The sequence below is a fragment of the Cyprinodon variegatus genome, unplaced genomic scaffold, assembly GCF_000732505.1.
Source record: "Cyprinodon variegatus isolate N-32 unplaced genomic scaffold, C_variegatus-1.0 Scaffold2, whole genome shotgun sequence".
In the NCBI taxonomy this organism is placed as follows: domain Eukaryota; kingdom Metazoa; phylum Chordata; class Actinopteri; order Cyprinodontiformes; family Cyprinodontidae; genus Cyprinodon; species Cyprinodon variegatus.
This window is the reverse complement of record NW_015150455.1, coordinates 1,388,702-1,410,651: the sequence shown is the minus strand read 5'-3', so window position 1 is coordinate 1,410,651 and position 21,950 is coordinate 1,388,702. Positions and strand designations below refer to the sequence as shown.

At 36.4% G+C, this 21,950-nt stretch overlaps 1 protein-coding gene across 3 annotated transcripts; it reads right to left on the bottom strand.

Annotated features, from left to right (window-relative positions):
* Positions 1-563: 563 nt before the first annotated feature.
* tppp (tubulin polymerization promoting protein) lies at positions 564-21,858 on the bottom strand. 3 transcript variants are annotated; one of them, XM_015370526.1, is made up of 5 exons: positions 21,706-21,858; positions 6,517-6,588; positions 5,695-6,030; positions 1,631-1,784; positions 564-1,560 (listed from the first exon to the last, which is right to left on the bottom strand). In XM_015370526.1, the coding sequence occupies exons 2-5, from the start codon at positions 6,528-6,530 to the stop codon at positions 1,351-1,353; spliced, it is 714 nt and encodes a 237-aa protein (XP_015226012.1). In that variant the 5' UTR covers positions 6,531-6,588; positions 21,706-21,858; the 3' UTR covers positions 564-1,350. The 3 variants fall into 3 exon arrangements, with proteins under 3 accessions (XP_015226012.1, XP_015226021.1, XP_015226004.1); XM_015370535.1 differs by lacking the exon at positions 21,706-21,858 and adding an exon at positions 9,560-9,640; XM_015370518.1 differs by lacking the exon at positions 21,706-21,858 and adding an exon at positions 9,363-9,531.
* Positions 21,859-21,950: the final 92 nt, after the last annotated feature.

Genomic DNA, 21,950 nt, shown 5'->3' with positions numbered 1-21,950 from the left:
CAGGCCTGTTTATCTAGTTCCAGTTTTAACCTATATGAATTATTTAAATTTTAGGTATGGGAAAGTCTAGTGAATAGTGAGAATAAAAACAAAAAAATAATGTCTGTCTTTAAAGGAATGGTCCTTTACCTTTTAAAGAGGTGAGAATTGGGGTTCTTTATGTCGAATTCATACGGCAAGGAAAGATGAATACGTTATAACTGTGCATGAACACTGAACAACACAAAAAGTACATACAAATAAGTATGTAAAATTTATTTTAGATGCTTTTTTACTTAGAAATTGGGGTAAAATAGGCAGTTCTTGCATAAACTGCATTCTTGGGGAGTCCATCTTTTTGCTGCCCTTACACTAAGGAATTACATGAGATTCTGGGCTTTTTAAAGTGGTACGGTTTCCACAGAAACGATGTAAAATGTTCTGCGTATTCTGTGCTTCAATCTCCTAGACTACATGCTTAATGCAACTTGTGCTCACCCACCCAAACTAATGCCATCCATATAACCATAATCAAAGGACACCAGTTGTGTCATTATTTGTGATTTTTTTTATTTATATATATATTTTTTTGCCTACATCACTGATTAAATACTCAAATAAAAATTTCAAAGTGAAATTATGCTCCTTTAAATAAAAAAAGACATCCATATTATTACTTTTTCTGGAATAAATTTTTGTTTGTGGGGATGACTGAAAAAGACAATCATTGCTCAATGAGATTTCTTGTTTTTGTAAAGTGTAACATTACATTTTTATTATTTAATCAGATTTAGGGGCTTCTGTACAAATGATTAATAGTTTATGAGAGAAACTTAATTTCCCTAAACACAACAGGTTTCAGGTGGAAAAACCCGCTGAAGATGCATAGCCAACATCAGTTATAACCGTGTCAAATAAAATTGAGCCAGTCTTTAAAATCCGCACCTTTCTTTTACCAAACAACGTAACAGAAAGATTTCTAATTTTAAAAAAAGTGCAACTATTCACCCCCCCCACCCCCATCATATTGTTTTTCTGTTTCTGTTCTTGGTGCGTTGTTTGTTGTGCTTGTTAAATATTCTGGGGCCCTTTCAAAGCAAGGCTCTAGCAGTTCCTCTCATTGGTTCTTGGCAGTAACTCGCTATCAGACAGGAATGTACCAGCTGGTGATGACTTAGTAAAAAATACATGTAAACAGTTTTCCAGTTCTCACACAAAGAGAGGAGTTTAAAAGATTTTTTTAGCATTTCTCTCACACAGACATACACATAAAAATAAAGCTGTAGGGTAATGTATGACCTTGTATTCTGTTGTGCTTTCTAGGAGTACTCTGTAGAAAATCATCTTAGCTCATAATGAAATGTTTTGACTTCACAGGGGTCTACCCTCAGTGGGTTTGTTCACTTTCTTTTCGTACGTCCCTCGATGTTTGTATCCTGATACGTATCCTGAAGTGTCGACTATGTCCACCCGGCCAGCCTTCCCCTTTCCTCGGCCGGTCTCGTCGAAGCGCTCCTTGTGGGACCCTGTGAACTTGGTGGTGTCTGTAAGGCGGCTCACCGTTGGCGAGGCCACGGCTCTCTGTGAAACAATACAGTATTTTAGTCATTGTGAAACAGCTGAATGTTGTGAGTGACTGATCAGAGCTCACCGTGACCCCTGCGATGATCGGCCCTTTCCCCTCAATCAGCTTGAAGACCTCGGCCTCTGCGTCTTCTCCGCTCTTTTCTTTGTATTTCTTCCGAGCCAGCTCTCCTAGCGCCACTTTGAATTCATCAAACGTAATGGTTCGACAGGATTTCTTCCTGAAAAGGAAGAAGCTACTTGTTACCCTTTTCATTCCAATGTAAATATATATATTCTGTATTTTGCCTTAAACCTTAATGTGATTTTTACACTCCTCAAAAGGAAGTGAAGTATCTCAAACAAAGAAATAATGCTGTAATCTGAGTTTATTTATAATCTGAGTTGTGGACTAAACTATTCCACAGCAAAATCTTGACCTCCGTCTGTCTTAGTTGAGATTTCTGAATGTCCAATAGGATCAGGCTGGCTGACCAAAGTGCTTTTCCAGGTTATTCCGTAAAAGTAAAAAAAAAAATCCACTGGACTTGGTTTCCAAGATTTGAAGACGTTTCGCAACTTCTCCAGGAAGCTTTCTCAATTCAAAAATTGAATTTTGAATTGAGAAAGCTTCCTATAAAAAATACCCCTCTAAAAAAAAACATCGAATTTTGTGGTTCTTGCATTAAAATTAAAACTTTTGTAATGTAGCAAGAGTGATTTAATGTTTAATGAGATGATCAGAACAAAGTTTAGCAAACCAGTGATTTTAAAAAAGGAAAATTTTCAACCGTTTACAAACAGAATATGGAGATGTTTGCATTAGTTGGCTGAGACTGTCTCTAACTTCAATCTGCCTTCGGCGCCAAGTACCTGTGAAGGTGTTGAATTCCCATGTAACAAATCACACCTTGGAAATATCACAGCCCATCAATCATTTGTGCTCTTAGAGGGCTTCAGCTGTTAAACTCTCCTTTTGCCCGTTTCACCTCCACAGTTTAAAGCCCTTAGTAACACCAACACAAACATCCATTGCTGTGGAGATAAATCACCCAAACAACAGCCTATAAAGCTTACAGTTTCCCCAGGCAACTCTGCTGCCATAGCAACAAGCTACAGAAAAACAAGAGATGTTTGGGTTTTACTATCAGTTTGACTTTTTCGGTGACTGACAGCGGTTTTTGTTTTGGAGATCTTTTTAGAACATCTGAGACCTGTTTTTAAGTCGTTTGCGGTCAGAAAGGAAGTGGGCACTTGTGTCTTTTCTATAAAATAAAAGAGAAAAGAAATGATCAAATGTTTTAGGCTGAGTATAAAGAGACCCTTGCAATAAAAGGCACAGGCACCAGGGGAGTAAATGTAAAGCAAATAAAGCCCAAGTAACCTGCTGATACTTCATTGTAAATTACTTCTTCCTCATTCACTGTTTATTATTCTGGCCTGAACCACATGCATGTTGTCTCTCATTCAGCCATGCTGTGATTAGCCAGTGCTAATTAAAGTGTATTTGTGGATTTGAGATAAAAAAAAGCTTTGGCACTAGTTCAAAATAAACTTATAATGTATCTTCAGGAATGGAAGCCCTGTTTGCACTGCTTAGATCTGAAAAACTGCTCTAAAGCTGGCTCCTTATTTTATACTGCAGCTCTTCTCATCATGTGGGAGGCTCTGACACTATCCCTCAATATATACAGTGGGCCGAACTGATAATCCTCAACGCTTGAGGTTTTACAGAGTCTGCAAAATATATGTAAAGCAAGGCCTAATGTACACAGAATAGAACAAACCCACTGAGTTGAGAAAGACTAAATTGACATAGAACATGTCTTTAGATCCATATATTTTTGCAGCATGTTATTGCCTCATTCTGGGTATTGGCCAACAGTAGATCAGGGTGTAAACAAGGCTGCACAGTCATGCACAATATTCCTTGTTGGACTTGCCAAGTAAATCATTACCATGCCAACTGTAAGGGTTTAAACGCAGACGGCTCACGGCAGTTTATATATTGTTGCAAGGATCCAATGTAAGAGTCAGGAGAGGAAAAGCTCAAATTTTATACATATGCAAATTAACACAAATGAAATATGTTTCTTTTAACATCACATAATTATTCCTCTAATGCATACAAAAAACAGGATTTAGATTTCATTGCGAGATTATGATGTTTGTACATCTATAAAAATTAATAGTACAGTTAGATTTACTTTTTCATTTCACTACTAGTTCTATGAGATCATAAACATATATGCACCTAAAAAAAAAATATGACATATAGTCTATTATAGACTGCTTAGTGATAAAATTGCACTTCTTGATTTTAGTTCCAGCTAAAAAGTTTTTTTTTACTAAAAATCTACAGTGGGTTTTTCAATAATCTTAATGATTATTGTGATAAAGACCTTAAATCAAAAACTTGTAAAGTAAAGTAAACTAAGTAAAGGAATAAATTGATTACGTATAAAGGGTAATATGAGGTGATAAATTAATGTTCAGAAAATTGATTTCAATCAATTGGATGAGCACCTTTTAGCAATAAAGACAACATTATATGATATTTTATTATTTGCATTTGACTTCTTCTCAGCTTTTATACTGACCTTTAGATGTGAAGAGCGTAAAATGAAAAAGGTTTGGTTAAAAATGAAAAAAATATTGGTTAAAAAAGTGAACTCAGAGAGCAACAGCCAACACCACCACCACTGTCCGAGTTGAATGTCAAAGAAAACAGAAACTTTACCTTTAGGTGTAAACTTCTTTTCCTGAAAATTATTTGTAAATAACACATTTATGTTGCTAAATGATGCACGTTTAGGGTTGGATACAAATAATATAGACAACTGAATCCAACCATTGCATGTTTTTGTTTGCAAACATGCCAATATTAGTCCTGCAGCACAGCTATCCCGACTGGAGATTTAAAAAGCTGCAAGTTAAAAATATTGTGTATAAATGTCTCTCTACTATTTCGAAAATATGTCCCAAAGGTGATTAATAGTTGCTATGATACCAATTCTTTCCCCCATCGTTCATGCAGACTTAAAAAGACTATTCAAAGAAAGAATAATCTGTCTGTGTTAATGATTGAACCAGAGATAAGTCTTCCCACAGCAATCTAAGTCCCTGTAGGGGTTGATAACTGATAAAGTATCAAGGGTAATTAAATTCAACAAGTGTGTTGTTACAAAACAACAAAGCCTGAAGCAAATCAATATTTAATGTGTGTCTTAAGAAATGCTAAAACGTCAAATATATATACAGTTGATTAAAACATAACAAAATTAGTGAGGGATTCCTGCACACTTTTTTTTGTCTTTCCTCTGCAGCAGAAATACATAAAAATGAATGGCTTTGAGCCATGCATGACAGTGTTAGTCTGCCATGCAGAATAATCCTTTCATTTAAAAGAACTAGGTTAAAAAATCCAAACAGCTCCACATGAATAAACGTGAATAAAATCATCTTTTCTTTCTTTCATTTTATATTTCATTTATAAAGGCTCTGACAATATTTGCCCACATATTATCTGCACTAATACATTTAAATATATGAATCCTGTTTTATGGATTTACTAAAATAAGTCATTAAACTGGTGTTTTATCCATACACCGATGTTAAGGTTTTAGGTTCTAGGTCTGCTCTGTGCACTTGGTAAACACGGCTGACCAGATGAAAACCTTTTCTCCTTGGCTGTCAAACAATATTGAGGTTACAGTCATTACTGTATTCGGTCTGCATGAGTAAAATTAAGCATTGAAGCATGAATCAGCACAACCTGAGGAAATACAAGATGAAGCATATGTGGCCTCTAGCTTTAGCTGCTGTTTCTAATGGGCAGCTTTATGTGAATCAAATGAAGACAAGCAAATCATATAGCTAATCATATAATGAAGGTTGTATGTTTTCTTGGGCTACAATAAGCTAAACAAGATTTCTACAGCACAGTGATCTAAAGCAATACTTTCTTCTAATGCCTTTTTTTGCATAATAATTTTGGGCATTTGGACCCAAAAATCTACTGGAGATCTCTGTGATCTGACCAAGATATTGCTATGACATGCAGATGTATTTAAAAGCACAAATCTCAGTGGAATTTCCTGCTGAAATAATGTGATATTGGTAATATTTTGACAGAATCTGAGCTGTACTCACTTGACTTTGGTGAAAACTATGTCCACATCGGTGAGGGTCACGTTTTTCCCATCAATCACACCACAGTCCTTACAGAGTTTGGACCAGTTCTTGCCGTGCATCTCTTTGCCCGTAGCACGGGTGTCACCGTGGATGGCGAAGCGCCGAAACGACTCTTCCAAAGCAGTGATTTCCACCGGCGTGGACGAGCCCATACCTCCGTCACTAGTCCCATTAGACTCAGTCGAAAGCCTTTTGGACGTCCGGTCCCTAGAATGGTCACTGTGTGGCCGTAAAGCAACTGAGCTCATGTTCGGGTGCTTGGCTGTTTGGACTTTAAACTCCTCTATGTTGTCTCTGTAGGAGGAAAATGTATATTTGGGCATACTTGTTATGAGAATACAAAAATAAGCATTTAACAGAATATATGGGATTGGAGAAAACAGATTCTCCATTAAGTCCAACCATACAATTCATTATTATATAAATCAATGCTGTCAAATGTAAAATAATAGAGATGGATGGAAATGAAACCCAACACCTGAAAACCTGACAGGAAGGGAGGGTTTTCAGCTGTTCTAGATATGATCTAATGACAAGTTGAAACATTTCTGCAGAAAATAAAAGAAGTCAATCATGCTGTGAGGTCAAGTCACAACCTGCTTTTGGTTTCCCCATTTTCTGAAGAATTTACTGTTTTTAGATGTGCTGCAAGGCTGTTGAAGTACCAAGATGAAACCCATTAACGGATTTCTGTTTAACTTAAGGATGAAAAAAGCGAAACACAAAAGATGTAGCCATGTAATAAATATTACATTGATTTAAAATAGATGAAAAACTTACTTCTGGTTTGCCATGGTTGAGCAGGAATTTAATTCCTTCTGTGAAGCTCTTGTAGCTGATTTTTTCTTTTTGCTGTAAAAAGAAAATAAAAGGAAGGTGTTCATTTACAGCGGCATATAAGTTAAAACAGAAAGAAGAATAGAAAAAAAAATCTATATTCTTTCAATATCCATGCAAAAAGCTCTGATGCATTTCTTTACATAAATTATGTAAATAATGTACTGTTTGGTTTCCTTTCAAGGGTATTTTAAGTGTGGCCACAGTGTGCATGGTCAGTTTATAAGGAGTAATGCCTACTTCTGTACAGCTCTCAAAACTGTTTAGGCTGCACACATTATTTAGCAGGTTAGCATATTTGGGTTTTCCCAAACAATCTACTGGTTTATGTGGATCAAAATGACTTCTCACCGTAAAAGAGAGACGCTGTATTGGTTGCTGCAGTTTTCTGTCTGTCAGTGTCGTGTAATTTGCTCTGTTTCCTCAGACAGCTGTTTGAGAGTCAGAGTTCAGCCCAAACACCAGTCATTAACCTTTATGACGCTCAAAGAGAAGTCATTCGTTTATGAAGCATGAGGACAACTTTTTTTTGTTGATGTTGGTTTTGCTTTCACTGTATTACTTGGAACAGCACTGGAAGATGTAAAAGCTTATCTATCAATATAGATATCGATGCAATGTCAGCATTTGCTGGGCACTTGAGCAAATTGCACCACATGAAAATATCTAGAATTGGCAGGAGTTTATTGAAGATTAAAACTGTAGGCTACTTTTAAACCTTTATGCAATAATTCTAAAGCTATGCACATTCCATGTCATGCATTGTTAAAAAAAATATATTTTTCCTAACTCTGATAACCTGTGTTGGAGCATCATATTGAGGTTACAGTGCTGAAACACAAAGTCTGTCGCTGCAACAGCAGCGACTATAGAGCAATTGGTGAGTGTTTTAAGTGCTACACAGTCATAGAGATGAATACTGATATAGATTATGTATATCAAATGTAAAATTATTCTTGAACCGTCATAAAGAATCAAACTGGGACACAGTGTTAAAAATAAGCAAAAAGGAAGCCTTATTATCACCTGAAGAACATTTCCAGGATTAAAGGACTAATGTCCAGGCAGAATCTAGAAAAACTCTTTCATTCATTTATCTTTAGTAGAATTGATCTCTGCAAGTCTCTTCAGAAGTTTGCCTATAAAGTCCATTGGACAGCTGCATTGTGCTACTGTTCTCACTCGAACTAAGAAAGACACATCAGCCCTGTTCTGAAGTCCTTCCACTGGCTCCCTGTAGCTCAGAGAAAATCCTTCTGTTAGTCTATAAATCAGGACCTAAATGCATAACTGATTTGTTGTCATTGTATCAACCTCCCAGGTCACTCAGGTCTTCTAGTTCCAGCCCACTATGTACACCAAGAAACAGAACCAAACCTAAAGAAGCAGCATTTAGTTCCATTATGCTCCACTTATCTGGAACAAACACCACGGAGACTGTAAAATTGCTGAAAGTCTGAGTTCTTTAATGTCAAAGTTAAAAACTTATTTGATTAGAACTGCCTTTGACTTTTGAAGTTTAACTGCTAACTGGGGTATTAGTTAAAGGTTGTGGTCCAATTGTTTTACTTTATCATATTTGTTTTATCTTCTGTTTTGTAGTCCAGTTGTTTTATTAGTTTTATAGATGTTTTTGCTTTTATTCTGCTTTAATTCTTCCTTTCTTTTATTATCTTATTCATGTAAAGCACTTTGAATTGTCCATGTACTTAATTGTGCTATACAAATAAAATTGCCTTGCATTGCCTTGCCTAAACTTTAACGATTGGTAATTAATGCTCAGGACTTTTTAGTCCCGATGGTTTCTTATGGACATAAATATGTATTCTACCAAAGCTCAAAGGTTCACACACACCTTTGTAGTTTCCTTTATTTTATTTCCTTTCTAAATTTAAGTCACAAACTGGAGCTGTCAACACTATGACCAAAATATATGGAAACATGTAGAAAAAAAAAACTTTAAAATAACACACAACCTTATTTTATATATTATAATAACTTAAAAAAAGCTCAGTATGTCTATGTACACTTTCTTTACATTTAGTATTTTATTTCTTTGTGCATCAAAAAGTAGAACACAGACCATTTATTAAACACAGACTAAAAGCTTGTGTGATGATGTACCTTTTTAGCATGTAACTAATAAATAAAGGTAAGAGACAGAGAATGGGTTAATCAAAGATAATTTCATTTTCTGTTGGATTCAAAACTTCTAACTCTATCAAGGAACCCATAGAAAATAAAAAGAATATGGGGAATCTGCAATATTGTCTAGAGTTGCTCATAAAAATTTGAAGTTAAAAATCTAAACATGGTAATGCAAAGACGGCAAGTGATGTCAAACAGATACATTTTATGAAACAAGTTAATGGACTTTTTCACAAAAAATCATAGTTTCATCTCATGAACACAAAGTTGCAGAGAAATAGAGCGGATGTGTTAATTCAGTAGCTTCTAAGTTAAAAAAGATTACATAAGGTTAAGCTTGTCCATTCCTAAATCACGGCTTAGCATAATGTTTTGTCATATTTTCCTATGTACGGTTTGCTCTGGACTGAATACCGTCTGTTTTCCTCTGGATGACTTTTTCAGCCTGAACAGGGATATTTTTGTCTTCACCCAACAACCTGATTTGCATCTATAAATAAAAACAGCATCCACTCTCCTTCTACCATCAGCTTTTCTTACTCCTACAAGTTGGGGGGAAAAAACAAAATCCCTTCTGCCTGCAGCAGTCTTAGACCAATATATAATGATGATCTAGTTGCATTTAAAGGCTCTCTGCTCACCTTTCCGCTGTTCCCATACTCAGCTTAGCATCCTTAAAGAAATGAAGGTTTGACCCAAAAGCCACTAAGATTTTTTTTTTCACAATCCAAGAGTAAAAAAAAGGTAATCCAAAAGATAAAAAATACAGAGAAAGAACAACTTTCTGTGGATTTAACTATCTTCCCCCTTAAGTCACCAATAAAGTGCGTTCACTCACCCCCAGTCGTAATGGCAAAAGTGAAGGGCTTTGTCTTCTTCAACCAAGTGGCCCTCAATCTAAGTTCTGACCTCACTAAGGACGGTTGATACTTAAATACCCACAAAGGTTCACATTTGCAACTACAACACACTGACAGTGCATAAAGCTTTTATAAAAAGCCACTCACTACAGGAGAATACAGAAGAGATTATTAATGTGTATGAATAATGGCATTTAGAGCCATGGACACTAGGAACCTATTGTCTATTGCGAGTGGCTGCTCTGTCTGACCCTATGCCCATTTCTGAACACATACACACATGGTGACATCGCAGAGCAACACTATTGATGGCAGGGCCCTCTGTCATATGTCATCGAACACTTGTGCCAAGACAAATGAGACAGAGGCCCCCGAGGCCCTTAATACGTCAGCAATGAAACCCAACATAAAGTAAAATCACAATGAATGAGTACCAAGATGCTGCTGCAAACTGAAGATCAAACTAGAAAGAAGTTTTACCGCATAAGATCCGCTTGGTGGCTTTAATTCATTTTCAAATTCCATTATTTGAAACCTGAACCTTTAATGTGAATCATATTTCTCTAATATTTACTTACTTTTCTGCATGTATATGGAAGCAAAATAGTCTCATTGGAATCAACCTTTTTTTAAACACTGAATTTGTTTAGACATCGAATTTATTACACTGAAATTTAATGTTGTATGTAATTTCTTTACTATTTAAACATCACCTGTCATAAATTCACCTGATATATTTATATCAGGTGAATTCATGACAAGTGATTTTTTGCAGGTGAGTTTTGAAAAATTCAGTGTTGAAAAAAATGCTGATTCCAATGAGACTATTTTACTTCCATACATGCCTCTCTATGATTTTCCCAGAAGAAAAATCATTGGAGAAAGAGAGCCAGTAAAAAAAAAAGGCAGGGTTTAAACAGAAGAATTAGTTAGACCTTACGATGTAACAACCTTCCCCTATGCCCCACAGAGCCAGGGGAATCATCAGTGGTGTTTAGAAACAGTAACTGGCTACCAGTGTGTACATAGCAGGAGAAACCTAAAGCTATAACCACACAGCTGAAGGGTCCAGACCCTCTGGTGTTAAAAACATTTTAGCTTGGGACCCATTAATTATCATTCACCCTGAATATGTTATATTTAACTATAGGGACGATAAAACTAAAGCTAAGGAATAGAGCAATTTGATCCATCACCGGTATCATACTCTGTGAATTTCCAACATGTTACAAAGACTCTTGAGGGGAGTAAAAGATTTGGGAAGAAAAGGTTTGTATTGAGAGGAGTTTGTTAACTAGATGTTTTTAATAGGATGCCCAGACAACACAGATACAATCATTGGTACTGATGTAATCAAAGGGACAGTCAGAATGAAAAATTGTAAAGATAGAAGAATAAACCTGAGAATATTCTTTAAAAATAATCAGTCTGCAAGCATGAAAACATGCCTGAGAGTCAAAACAATGTTTTTTGACATGCATTAAATACCATCTTTATTATAAATCTATCTTTTTTTTTTTTAGCCCTAATTGGAAATTTTAGAAAAATATGTCTGCTATTTTCTCCAATAAATCCATTCATACATGTGTATTAAGGATCATCAGTAGTTTTAAGATATTCAACCAAGCCATAAGAATTGCTGAAACTACAGACTTAAAGCCATGTTCACACTTTAAATTGTGACTTTTCTTTCTTTTTTTCAGACATGGAGAAACTCTTTAGTTTTAGAAGACTTTTTCTGTAGTTCTGAAAGCATCAGGATACTTTACATCAAAAACTAGTCATAAAGAACTTTAATCAAGGACAAAAACGTAATATTGCTCATAATAAAGCTAGTAAAGATCCAGTCTGAATCATTCAAACTGCTCCTAAATAAAATCCAAACAACACAAAGATGGGCGCAGCTCTTTTCAAAATCTGACTTTTAACAACACTTTATTTACAAAATCAAACACCATAATCAATTATTTATGTAAAACAAATGTCAGCTAAAATCACTTAAATAAGGAGCTTGTTTAGTACTCCTTCATCTGACAGTAAATAAAATGTTCAAACACCACAACTGCATAAAATCCTCCATGTTCTTTTCAGTCTAAATCTAAAAGATTTATCTCCTCTCATCTTAAAACATTTTCATAGAACCATGAACATACTTTGATTTGGACTCTGATAGGGCATACAGGGCTTTAGAAGGTCATAAGCTTGATCACATATGGCTCTAAAAGTAAGCACTAAGATTTGAAAATGAACTCATAAATGTACGGGATTAGTGATACATTTCTGCAGTTCAGCCTGACAGAAGATTAGAATACATCAATGTTGCTTGATTTTATATATACCGTACCTCAAGGACAATAATTGAGGTTTTACCCAACGTCATTGTTTATTACTAAAAAAACAATTGTAAAGGTAAGCAACCTGAGATATGGCCTTGCCAAATGAACAACAGGAACATTAAAGGCTCATGGTAACCAGAAACCAGGAGCCACTGGAACACTGGTGTCAGGTCCAAAATAGTACCACCATGGTCTGAGAGGGCATCATTGCATCAATGCTTGATTAACTGCAGCTATATGTATCCACATAGAAAGGAGAAAGGTTTTATGGTCATCTTTTAAGATCCAGCTTTAAGGCCACAGGGATAAGAAAGTATTTTAGGATTCAAGGTCCGGTTTTTCACACCATGGTACCATTTTTTTAACATGGTGGTCGTTGCAATATGCTGAAGGCATGTTTCTGATCCAGTTGCACTGGTGCACAAAACAGTCTGAATTACAACAATGACAGACTCCCATAATATTCTTAAACTTCACCCCAAATTGACAACTAGATGGTTCAAAGTTGGGCTCAACTAGACTGTGATTCCTACCAGAGATGATGTCCCGATCGTATTTCAATATCAGCCAAGATAATAAATCAGTGGTTCTCACATGGCACATGGTTCTCTTACCAACGGTTGTTAACATTCCACACTATGCATACTTTCACTACAATAAGTAGTGAAAGTATGCATGATTCCTGCTGATATTGTATCAATATCAGTATAGGGAAATACTCAAAGCTGCAGTATTGGTATTGTATATGAAATAAAAAGGTTGTATGGGACATCCGTAATTCCTACCTAATATCAAAGTGAATGGAGTTGAGCTAGAATTATATCACGATCGCACTGGTTGCGTATTGTTCACACTTTAACTACATGGCGAATTTTTAAAATCCCTTTATATAGAACTCAACTCAATGTTTCTACTGCATTTGCACTATATTCTTCTGATCACTGCTTCACTTTTAAATGGTGATGTTCATTTCACTGTTGTAAGCTGCTCATTCACTGTTTGCTATAAAAAATTTGTTTTGTGTATAAAAAAATGACAATAAAGTTTGTCTAAGTCAACAAAAAGCATATTATTTTTTCAGTACTTAGCTGAGATGCATTTACCCAAAAATCTCTGTCGCTGTATGTAAATATGTAAACCTGTATATGTTTCAGACCTTTTAGGTCAGAAAAAAATTTAAATCACACTTTTGAACTGATTTCTAGTTTAAAACTAAATCATTAGAGCTGTAGTTGTACCATCATTCCAAGTTGAGTGGTGGAAATTTATTCTAAGCTTCAAATTCATACCAATGGTTAATATTTGCACAAATCTGACCTAAATGGTACGTATGTACCTGTTTCATAGAAATGTGAAAAAACAAAGAGGGCTAAAGATAAAGCTGTTTTAAGGTTTCTTAAAAGCTCATCCGTAGAAAAGAGCAACTTCCTGTGTTTCTTCACAATTGGGTGCATCTCCACTGTCAACAAGCAGTGAGGCCACTGTTCACAGTTCTCACCTTGTGATTGCATGGCTTTCCAACAAACAAAGCAGTCTTTTCACTCCACTCCTCCAATTCATTGTCAATCAGTCCGGCTGCCTGAGTATTCAGCCTCTTTAAACTACTTCATTTGCAATAATTAGGCAAGCCACTATCAACATTTAATCACTTGGAAGCATTTTACAACATATGCATGTTGATCTAACAGTATTTTTCCATGGGGCTGCATCCCTTTCACCGATCTGCAGGGTTTGGGGGTTGCTTGATAACACAATGATCATTTTACAATTGTACCATTTTTTCTGCTCCAATTTGCCACACACAAACGAGCCGCCATTTGGTAAGAGGAAGATCTCCAGAGACAAATCTGCGGCTGGATGACAGCATGCTTACATACACTTGCCTTCTGGCCGTCCACTGCACAGATGAGTGCTTTAACAATAAACTGACCCAATTTGAACTGCATCTATTCATAGCAGCAACTGCCTGCTATAACCAAAAACACTGGACTTGTTCTTTAGAGGTTGTACGAAGCGCACAGAGTGAAACACATAGAAGTAACGAATGGGAAAGACTGTGCTGTTAGTTTGGCAGATGGTGTTTGGCGTGCAAAATGATGTCACTGTTGTCAAAGTGATGCGTATAAGTGTCTGAGTAGAGAGGACAGTGCACAAGTCCATCAGGGTGTCACGGTGAGTGGGCATGCAGAGATCCCATCTGCTTCCTAACCAGACCAGCATCTTTCCCAGACAGATGCTCTGGAATCTGACGTATCAGTCTTCACTGTCAGGAATAAAATAGGTTTAGTTTTAAAGTACCCAGCCAGATATGTCCAGCTTTTCATTTTAGAAGGACAAGAATATAGGGATGGTATAAAATATGTTTGCAAAGGTTACGGTGTCAATATAAAAAGAAGAGCGTTGAAAGTAATTTTGAATTAGTTCAATAGAACGTTTAAGAGTGACTAGATTTGTGAGTAGCTGCGGGGAACATCCCATCATCCCTCCCTTACCTGTTTTGGCACAAAACAACAGTCATTTCTACACATGTCGGTGGTGTATAAGAAGTGGACTGTTTATAAAGTCATGGAGTGAAGACTAAAGGAGCACCAGCCATTACTGTTTTTAAGGTTTTTCTTGTTTTACTTTACGATCACTCACTAAGGGGCTATAGTGCAGTATGAGTGTTAAGCCACCAGAGCAAATAGCCTGTATAAATAACCAGCTAACATCACTTTGTTAGGCTTCCACTCTCGGAATGACAAAAAAGGATAGTATGAAGCTAAAGCAAAAAAATCTACCTGGAAGACTCTTGGCAAGGCAAGGCAAGGCAAAGCAAATTTATTTGTATAGCACAATTCAGTACAAAGAAAAAGCAAAGTGCTTTACATGATTAAAATACAGGAAAATAAAACAGAATCCGCAAGTAGAAGAAAAAATAAATAATAAATAATAAAACAGATGCAGAAACAAGAAAAAACATTAAAAGCAGTTGGACTAAAGAAAAGAAAAAAGAAAAAAAAGAACTAATGATTTTTCAGTTGAACTTTTTAACTAGAAGAGTCAAAGGCAATCCTCAACAAATGTGTTTTTACTCTTGATTTAAAGGAACTCAGGCTTTCCGCACTTTTACAGCTTCACCTGAACCACCTGCGATGTCCCTCGTTTAGCCTCAGCCAATCAGACCGCACCTCCTCGGAAGCCAATCATCTTTCAAGAGGATTTCCCTTCATTTAGCTCCTAGCCTTGTTTCTATCTCAAACACACAAGAGAATGTTAACCCAACTCCGTCCCATCTCCTCCCTCATTCTCAGACTATTCTCAGTCCCACTCACCCTTTGGCTCATTCCTCCACCACTGTCTGGGCCGCAGGGGAAGAATCTAATCGTTTTCTAGGTTATCTCATCCGAGCAAATGTTGGTTCTTTGCATCAAAGACTTTTTCCAGGGCCAGAGTGCCAAAGAACCTATTTAATTTATGCCAATATCTGCTGAACCCCAGTCGGCCTCTGCAGATGGTCGCTCACACTGAGTCTGGTTCTGCTGGAGGTTTCTTCCTGTTAAAAGGGAGTTTTCCTCTCCACTGTCACTACATGCATGCACGGTGTGAGGAGTTGCAGAGAGTCAATGAGTCAATGCAATCAGCTGGTTTCCCTTAGATAGAAAAAAAAAACCAATCTGACTGTGTTACTTGTATAAATGTATTGAATTTAATAAAACTTTTCTAATTGCAGCTTTTCTCTGTGTGAGTCTCTTCAGGTTGAAATTCTGCATAACCAAGCAACTCAGAGAGAGTTTATTTAAAATAACAAAAAAAATCCAAAATCGAAATCTTCCAAACTGTCATGGCTCTGTTACTATTTCTTTAAGTTTTCAGTTTGATGTTGATTCATTTTTTTCTTTGTTTTCTAGTTTTATTGGTTTAATTCCTATTTTGTTGTGTTTTTTGAATGTATTTCAATTCATGGGTTTTTCTTTGTTTCCCTCTGTTGACCTCTTGTGTTGGTCCCCTTTCCCTACCTTCTTTCTAGAAGCCTCTGTTCACACCTGCTCCCAATTAGCTTGTTAGTCCTATCTTTGTTCAGTCAGCCATAAATACTCTCCCTGTACAGTTCCTCAGTGCTGGTTCCTCAACTTTCCCTGGCTTCTAGTGCATGTCTTTCCTGATGTCTCCATGGTTCTGGTTCGTCTTGCATTTTTAAGTTGGATTTTTTGATTCGTGCCTTTGTTACCTGTGAACACTACAAGAACTCACCTCTGCCTCCCTGCCTCTGCATAAAAACCAACCAAACCCTGACACAAACAAGCCTGTTCTATCTAAAACTAATAGGAAAGTAGGATCTTATCCCTTACTTTTAAACTTTTGACAGAAAGGAAACAAATGGTAAATTGTTGCCAGGAGTACCATGAAATAGACAACTCTGAGTTTACACATTTAACATCCATCTATTTTCTCTTTTTTTTTTAGATGTGTGCCTTTGTGTTAAATTTAACATAGCATTAAAAAGTTGTAATTAATATATCACAATTGTTTAGTGGGTTAAGTAAATGGGAAAAACCTGCAAACTGCAAAAAGATTGAAACCATGACCTTCTTGATGCGAACAATTGTTGTATATTGATATGTGAATGCTGTTTTATAAACCATCACACCACCATCAAGCAGAAATTGATGTTATTTACGAAGACGGTTATGATTATATTCATAGGAAATAAAAACAGAAGGTGATGCCTTGTAACTGATCTTACTGTAGGTACCAGAAGCTTTAAACAAAACATGTTTTTGGTCAGATTGACTATCCAACAAAGAAGTAATTCAGTGTAAAGATCAATAAAGTGGCATTTATTTAAACAGCAGCAGCATTTCTTTTGTTTTTTGCACTGCTTCATTTGGTACTTCAATTCAGTGTTAAACATCAATAGTACACTTGCTGTAAATAACTCTGTAAATAACCACTTCATCCAAGACTGACAAACCTTTAAATGTTCACAAAAGGGCTTTTGCAGAAACTGATAGTTGGAAAAAAAACAGGTCTTGACCCTTTTTCAGACTACCCATTGATTTCAACCTGCAGGTCTAACCAATTTGGATGTATGCTAAACGAAGACACTAAAAATGTCAGCTTTTGCATTTTTAAAAGAAACTTCAGTTAAAAATCTTGAACTACTCCTTTACTTCTTTTTGGTTCCATTGACTAGACGTTTTACAAAAAGTAACTTTAAAGCCCCTACTTTAAATCCAGAAAGGTCATTATCATGGGAATTTGTGCTCCGATATCCCCTTTTCATCATAGATAAATGAGTACGCTCAACAAGTATGCTGAAAAGAAACACAACTTCAGCTTCCCAAATAGGCTACAGCCTCTAAACCCTCTCAATTTGATGACAGTCCCATCTCCACAGCAGGCAAGAGCACCAAATCACAAAGTTGGTCCCAAACTCCAGAATGAACAACAATCTGTCTCTGTGAGTCTTCCTCTCTTCAGTAATCCAAACTGCTTGGTGACTCAAAGATCTTGGCAGGCAGAGGACTATAGAGATGTTTTAAACAAACCAAAGCAGTTATTGTTGGCAACCACTTCCCAAGAAGCAGAGGCAGTGTAATAAGAAGACCCAGAGGTCCATTAAAAAAAAAAAAAACGTGTAAGTTAACGCAGAGAAAGGTGACACAGACATGGTTAAGATGAAAGAAAATCTGTTGGGAGAAGCACATTGATACATAGATTAGAATGCATCTTATTTCTTTAATATTTTTATACTTTTTAAGAGTTTAACTTTCCAAGTTCCTAAAAAAGAATATGGATCTGCAGTCCTTAGTTTTCATGAAAACATTCCCTTCATTCTATAAAATAAAATGAGATCATTTACAGCACGCTCTAAGGTTAACAGCTTGTGACAGAGGCCAGAGGCTCTTGAAGCAGCACTATACGAAGCTGGAGTGCTGAGATCTGGGACAAACTTAGTCACTGTGTCTTCATTTCAGGCACACTAATTCAACCTTTGGGGAGAACATAGAAACGAAGGCAAACAGAAAGATGGACATAGATTTTTTTTTTTTCTGTGACTAATTATATTTTAACCACAATGAAGTTTAGTCCAAGACTATTTGGACCATCATTTATTAGTTAGTAGACTGCTTTTTAAAACAATGATGTGATCACATTAAAGTGCTACTATTTATGGTGGAAATGTATAATAAGCTTAAATAGATTTTTTTTACCGCAATGAAAATTTGATTTACCAATCAGTGCGTCTGAAAATACTCCACTGAAAACAAGTCACGCTTCTAAATTTTTTCCACAATTCTGACTTTTTTCCTCAGAATTCTGACTTTTTTCCTCAGAATTTGAATTTCTTTCTCTGAATTCTGACTTTGTTTTAGAATTCCAGATTTTAGAGTTCTAAAAAAAGGTGAACTCTGATCTTAAAACCCAGATTTCAAACTTAGAATTTAAACTCCAGGAAAAAGAGGATTCTGTCTTTAAAGGCAGAATTATGAAAAAAAAATCAATACAATTCTGACTTCAAAGATAAAATTCTGATGGAAAAATAGAATTCTGAGAATTTTTGCATTACAGAATTGTAAATCAAATTTCATAATACTGAAAAAAATGCAGTTATGCATTTGGATGTATCTAGAAGTAACCAGTATTAGTGAGAGATTTAAGTTATGCAGGAGAACAACAAACTTTCATGAGGAACATTTTGGATTTAGGTGACCTTTTACGTGCATGAGGGGTCCACAAATATACCACAGAATGGCCAAGGTTATGACAGATAATTACTGTTACCATTCTAATTAAATTTAGACACTGAACTAGTTCAGACTTTACTCACATTCTTCTTTTGTGTAATGAAATTGCAGTTCTAAGAAAAACGTCAGAATTCTAAGATTAGAGTCAAAATCCAGAGGTTCATTTTTAGGCCCGGGTCCTCTTTGGTAATACAGATTATCTCACTTTGCAAAAGTGGAAAATTCAACCTCTGTTTTGAATCAATCTATTGTGGTTAATGTTTTAAGCAAAAACGGCACCAGTTCTAATCTCCTCTCCTATCAATACCTTTGAATAATTTAACTAAAGCCTGATTTTAATATTTCTTATCAAATTGAATGACTTCCAGTTTGCTGAAATACATATATAACATAATAAAACACTGACTTACCAGAGAAAATAAATCCCAAAATAATAAAATATTGTTTCCTTCAACAATGCCTTTAAAACTGACTCGTGACAAATTGACTTGTGACATTTTAAATGTATATATCTTTAAGTATATTAGATCCCCGGTAGATGCATATGGGTATTTGGATTCATCCTAAAGATATCAGTTTTTCAGTTCATAACAAACATATACCAAACAAATGTGGCTTTGTTTTGGATCTGAACATGTGAAAAATGTTCATGGGCATAACTGAGAGTGATCTGTAGATCGACTATGAAAAGGGAGAACAACACAAAGCAAAGAGGACTCACAGCCACCATTAGCTATTGCTACTGGGAAGCTGCACTAGAGAAAAAAATGTTTATCAAATCACTCATCTAAAAACTACATACAATTAAATTTAAACAAAGGAGAATAATCAGCTAAAGTCCAAATCCAGCTACCTGCAGTATTCAATCAGTCCAAAATGATCCAAAACATATGAGACATGACAACACAGTCCTGAGGACTCCCAACTTCTGTATGACTTTAGAAAAAAATAGAATCAAATCCTGTTAGTCACTGGCATACCAGCTAATCAGTTCTATAGTGGCAACTTTTCATTTATATTGCTTAAGTGATGCAAACCATAATTGTACAAAAAAATTACTTTAAAACCAAAGTCTGTACAGAAAGATGATTTTTGTGGACTCTTACTCCCCAGTGGCAGTTCTAGATCAAATTTACCAAGGGGGCCAAGATAGGGCCAGTGTTTTTACATAGGGGCAATAAACAAAAGAATAAAACTAAAAAAACAACAGGCAACAAAAAATCAGGGCAATAGTTCAATGTTTGAAATATCAAATGAGCCAAAGGGGGACTTGCACCATGAGATTTAGCAGATAAAAACGTTCCTATCAGTGTGGCAGGAAACTGCAGACAGCACTCAAATGACAACTCAGTTTCAAAAATTCTGTAGTATAATGACAGTCCAAAGGTCAGTACACAATCAGTTAAGAGGGCATAGGTAACCAAAAACACTGTGCAGAGATCAGTGGTCAGAGTCGGAGCACAAAAAGGTAAAAAAAAAAGAAAAAAAAGAAGCAATATAGGCTAGAAAGCTTGGGGGAAATAAAAGGTCTGGAACGTTTGACAGAAGAAACAAAGATGAATTCATGGGAGGAAGGAAACAGACTGCTTAAATACACCGGAGGAGATGATTGAGGGCAGGTGTGTTCAATCAGTCTGGATTAGGTAGTGCAGGCACCAGAGGTTTTTAACAATTTAAAAAAAGAAATTGGTCCAATGAACTAAACAATTTTGTCAGCACAAATCATCTTTACTGAACAGGACTAGAGACATTTGCAGAGGGCCACTGGCCCCTGTTGGCCCTATCTTAAACCACCCATGCTGCCGTAGGACCCAGAAGCTTTTAGTTCGTAACAGATATCAATCTTTGTCCATAGCTCATTGCTCATGGGCATTTTTTTTAAAACATAGCAAAGATAAGAGAACATATCTAGTCACCCAGACTTGCTCAGGTAGAAGTGTTCTAAGGAGATTGAACTTTGACAAAGAAATTTATGTTGCCACAGTGCAATAAACTCAATGTTAGAGAAAAGTATCAACACCGGAGAGTCACTACAACAACAATTAGATGCTGTATTCTTATGTTCGCCGTTTTATGGTGGCATGCCAGGACAGAAACCTTTTCTCTTCTATTACAAAAGTAAAGATAGAAAGGTAGCTGCTGGGCTGGTTACGAACCACATACTTTATTCAGATAAGTCTAACATTGGTCATTTCAGAAACAAGCTCCTCGATTGGGTTTAATATAAAACATCAGTTGAATAAGTGGAAAGGGATTTCAGCTGAGCATGGTTAACGACCTGTGATCCTGTGGGCCTGTTTCCCTACAAAAAGGCGCTGGGATCCGTTTTAGGATGTACGATATCAACAGCTGGAATACCACAGACTTTGAATAAAACTCACTTTTTTTTTTAACACACAGCCAAACATACATAAAAACAATCAACTTAGGAGAACTTTCCTACATTTTCCAGAGCCAGATGATCCTACTGCAATAAAAGACGAATGTGTTTTTAAGGCCTTTGTAGGCGCCTTCAACATGAGTCCCTATAAACAGAAGAACATCTTGTTCTCCAATCCTCTGGAAGCTAATATATGAGGGAGGGGAAGCATTTTGTCCCTCTCCCCTCATAATTATATAACAACCTACACAAGACAACACCATGGCATAAAGGCAATGGTTTATAAGCCCAGGTATTACTCATAAACTTAATTATATTTACTAGAGGACCCATGAAAAGCTCATTATATGGCTGAATATGGCTGCAGCTGCTGCAGACAGAAAAAACGTCTGAGTGTGTTTTCCAAGGGAAACATGTTACATAAACGTGCAAATGTCAGATTCACATAGAGTCCACGTGATCCGTTTGTTATTGTCAGCCACATATACAAGCCTTCCAGTGCAGAAAAGAAAAAATGCACAGAGATGACCGTCTGTGCAGCTCCAGAAAGGTTTCTTGCAGTGACAGAAAAAAAATCAGAGTAAAATAGTCATAGTAAAGTGCAACCTGCAGCATGTGGGGGTGAACAATTAATGCCTAAACAAGGTGCACTTGTACAAAAATATAATCGCAAATACCGTTTCAATCAGGCGGTGACGTAATCCTCCAGTTCTCCGCGTCTATTTCAGAAAAATCCTAATTTTGCGCGTAGATCAGGAGCCCTGGCAGATTTCTTTCCTCCCCCGCTGCGTGCGCTCCAATCTGCCCGATGCTTCAATCCCATCCGAGATGCTGAAGAGAAACCAGGACGCTGATTGGCTGCCGCCGTGCGCCACGAGCTTTTTTCCGCCTGCTTCTGTGTTTTTGTTTATATTGTGCTGCT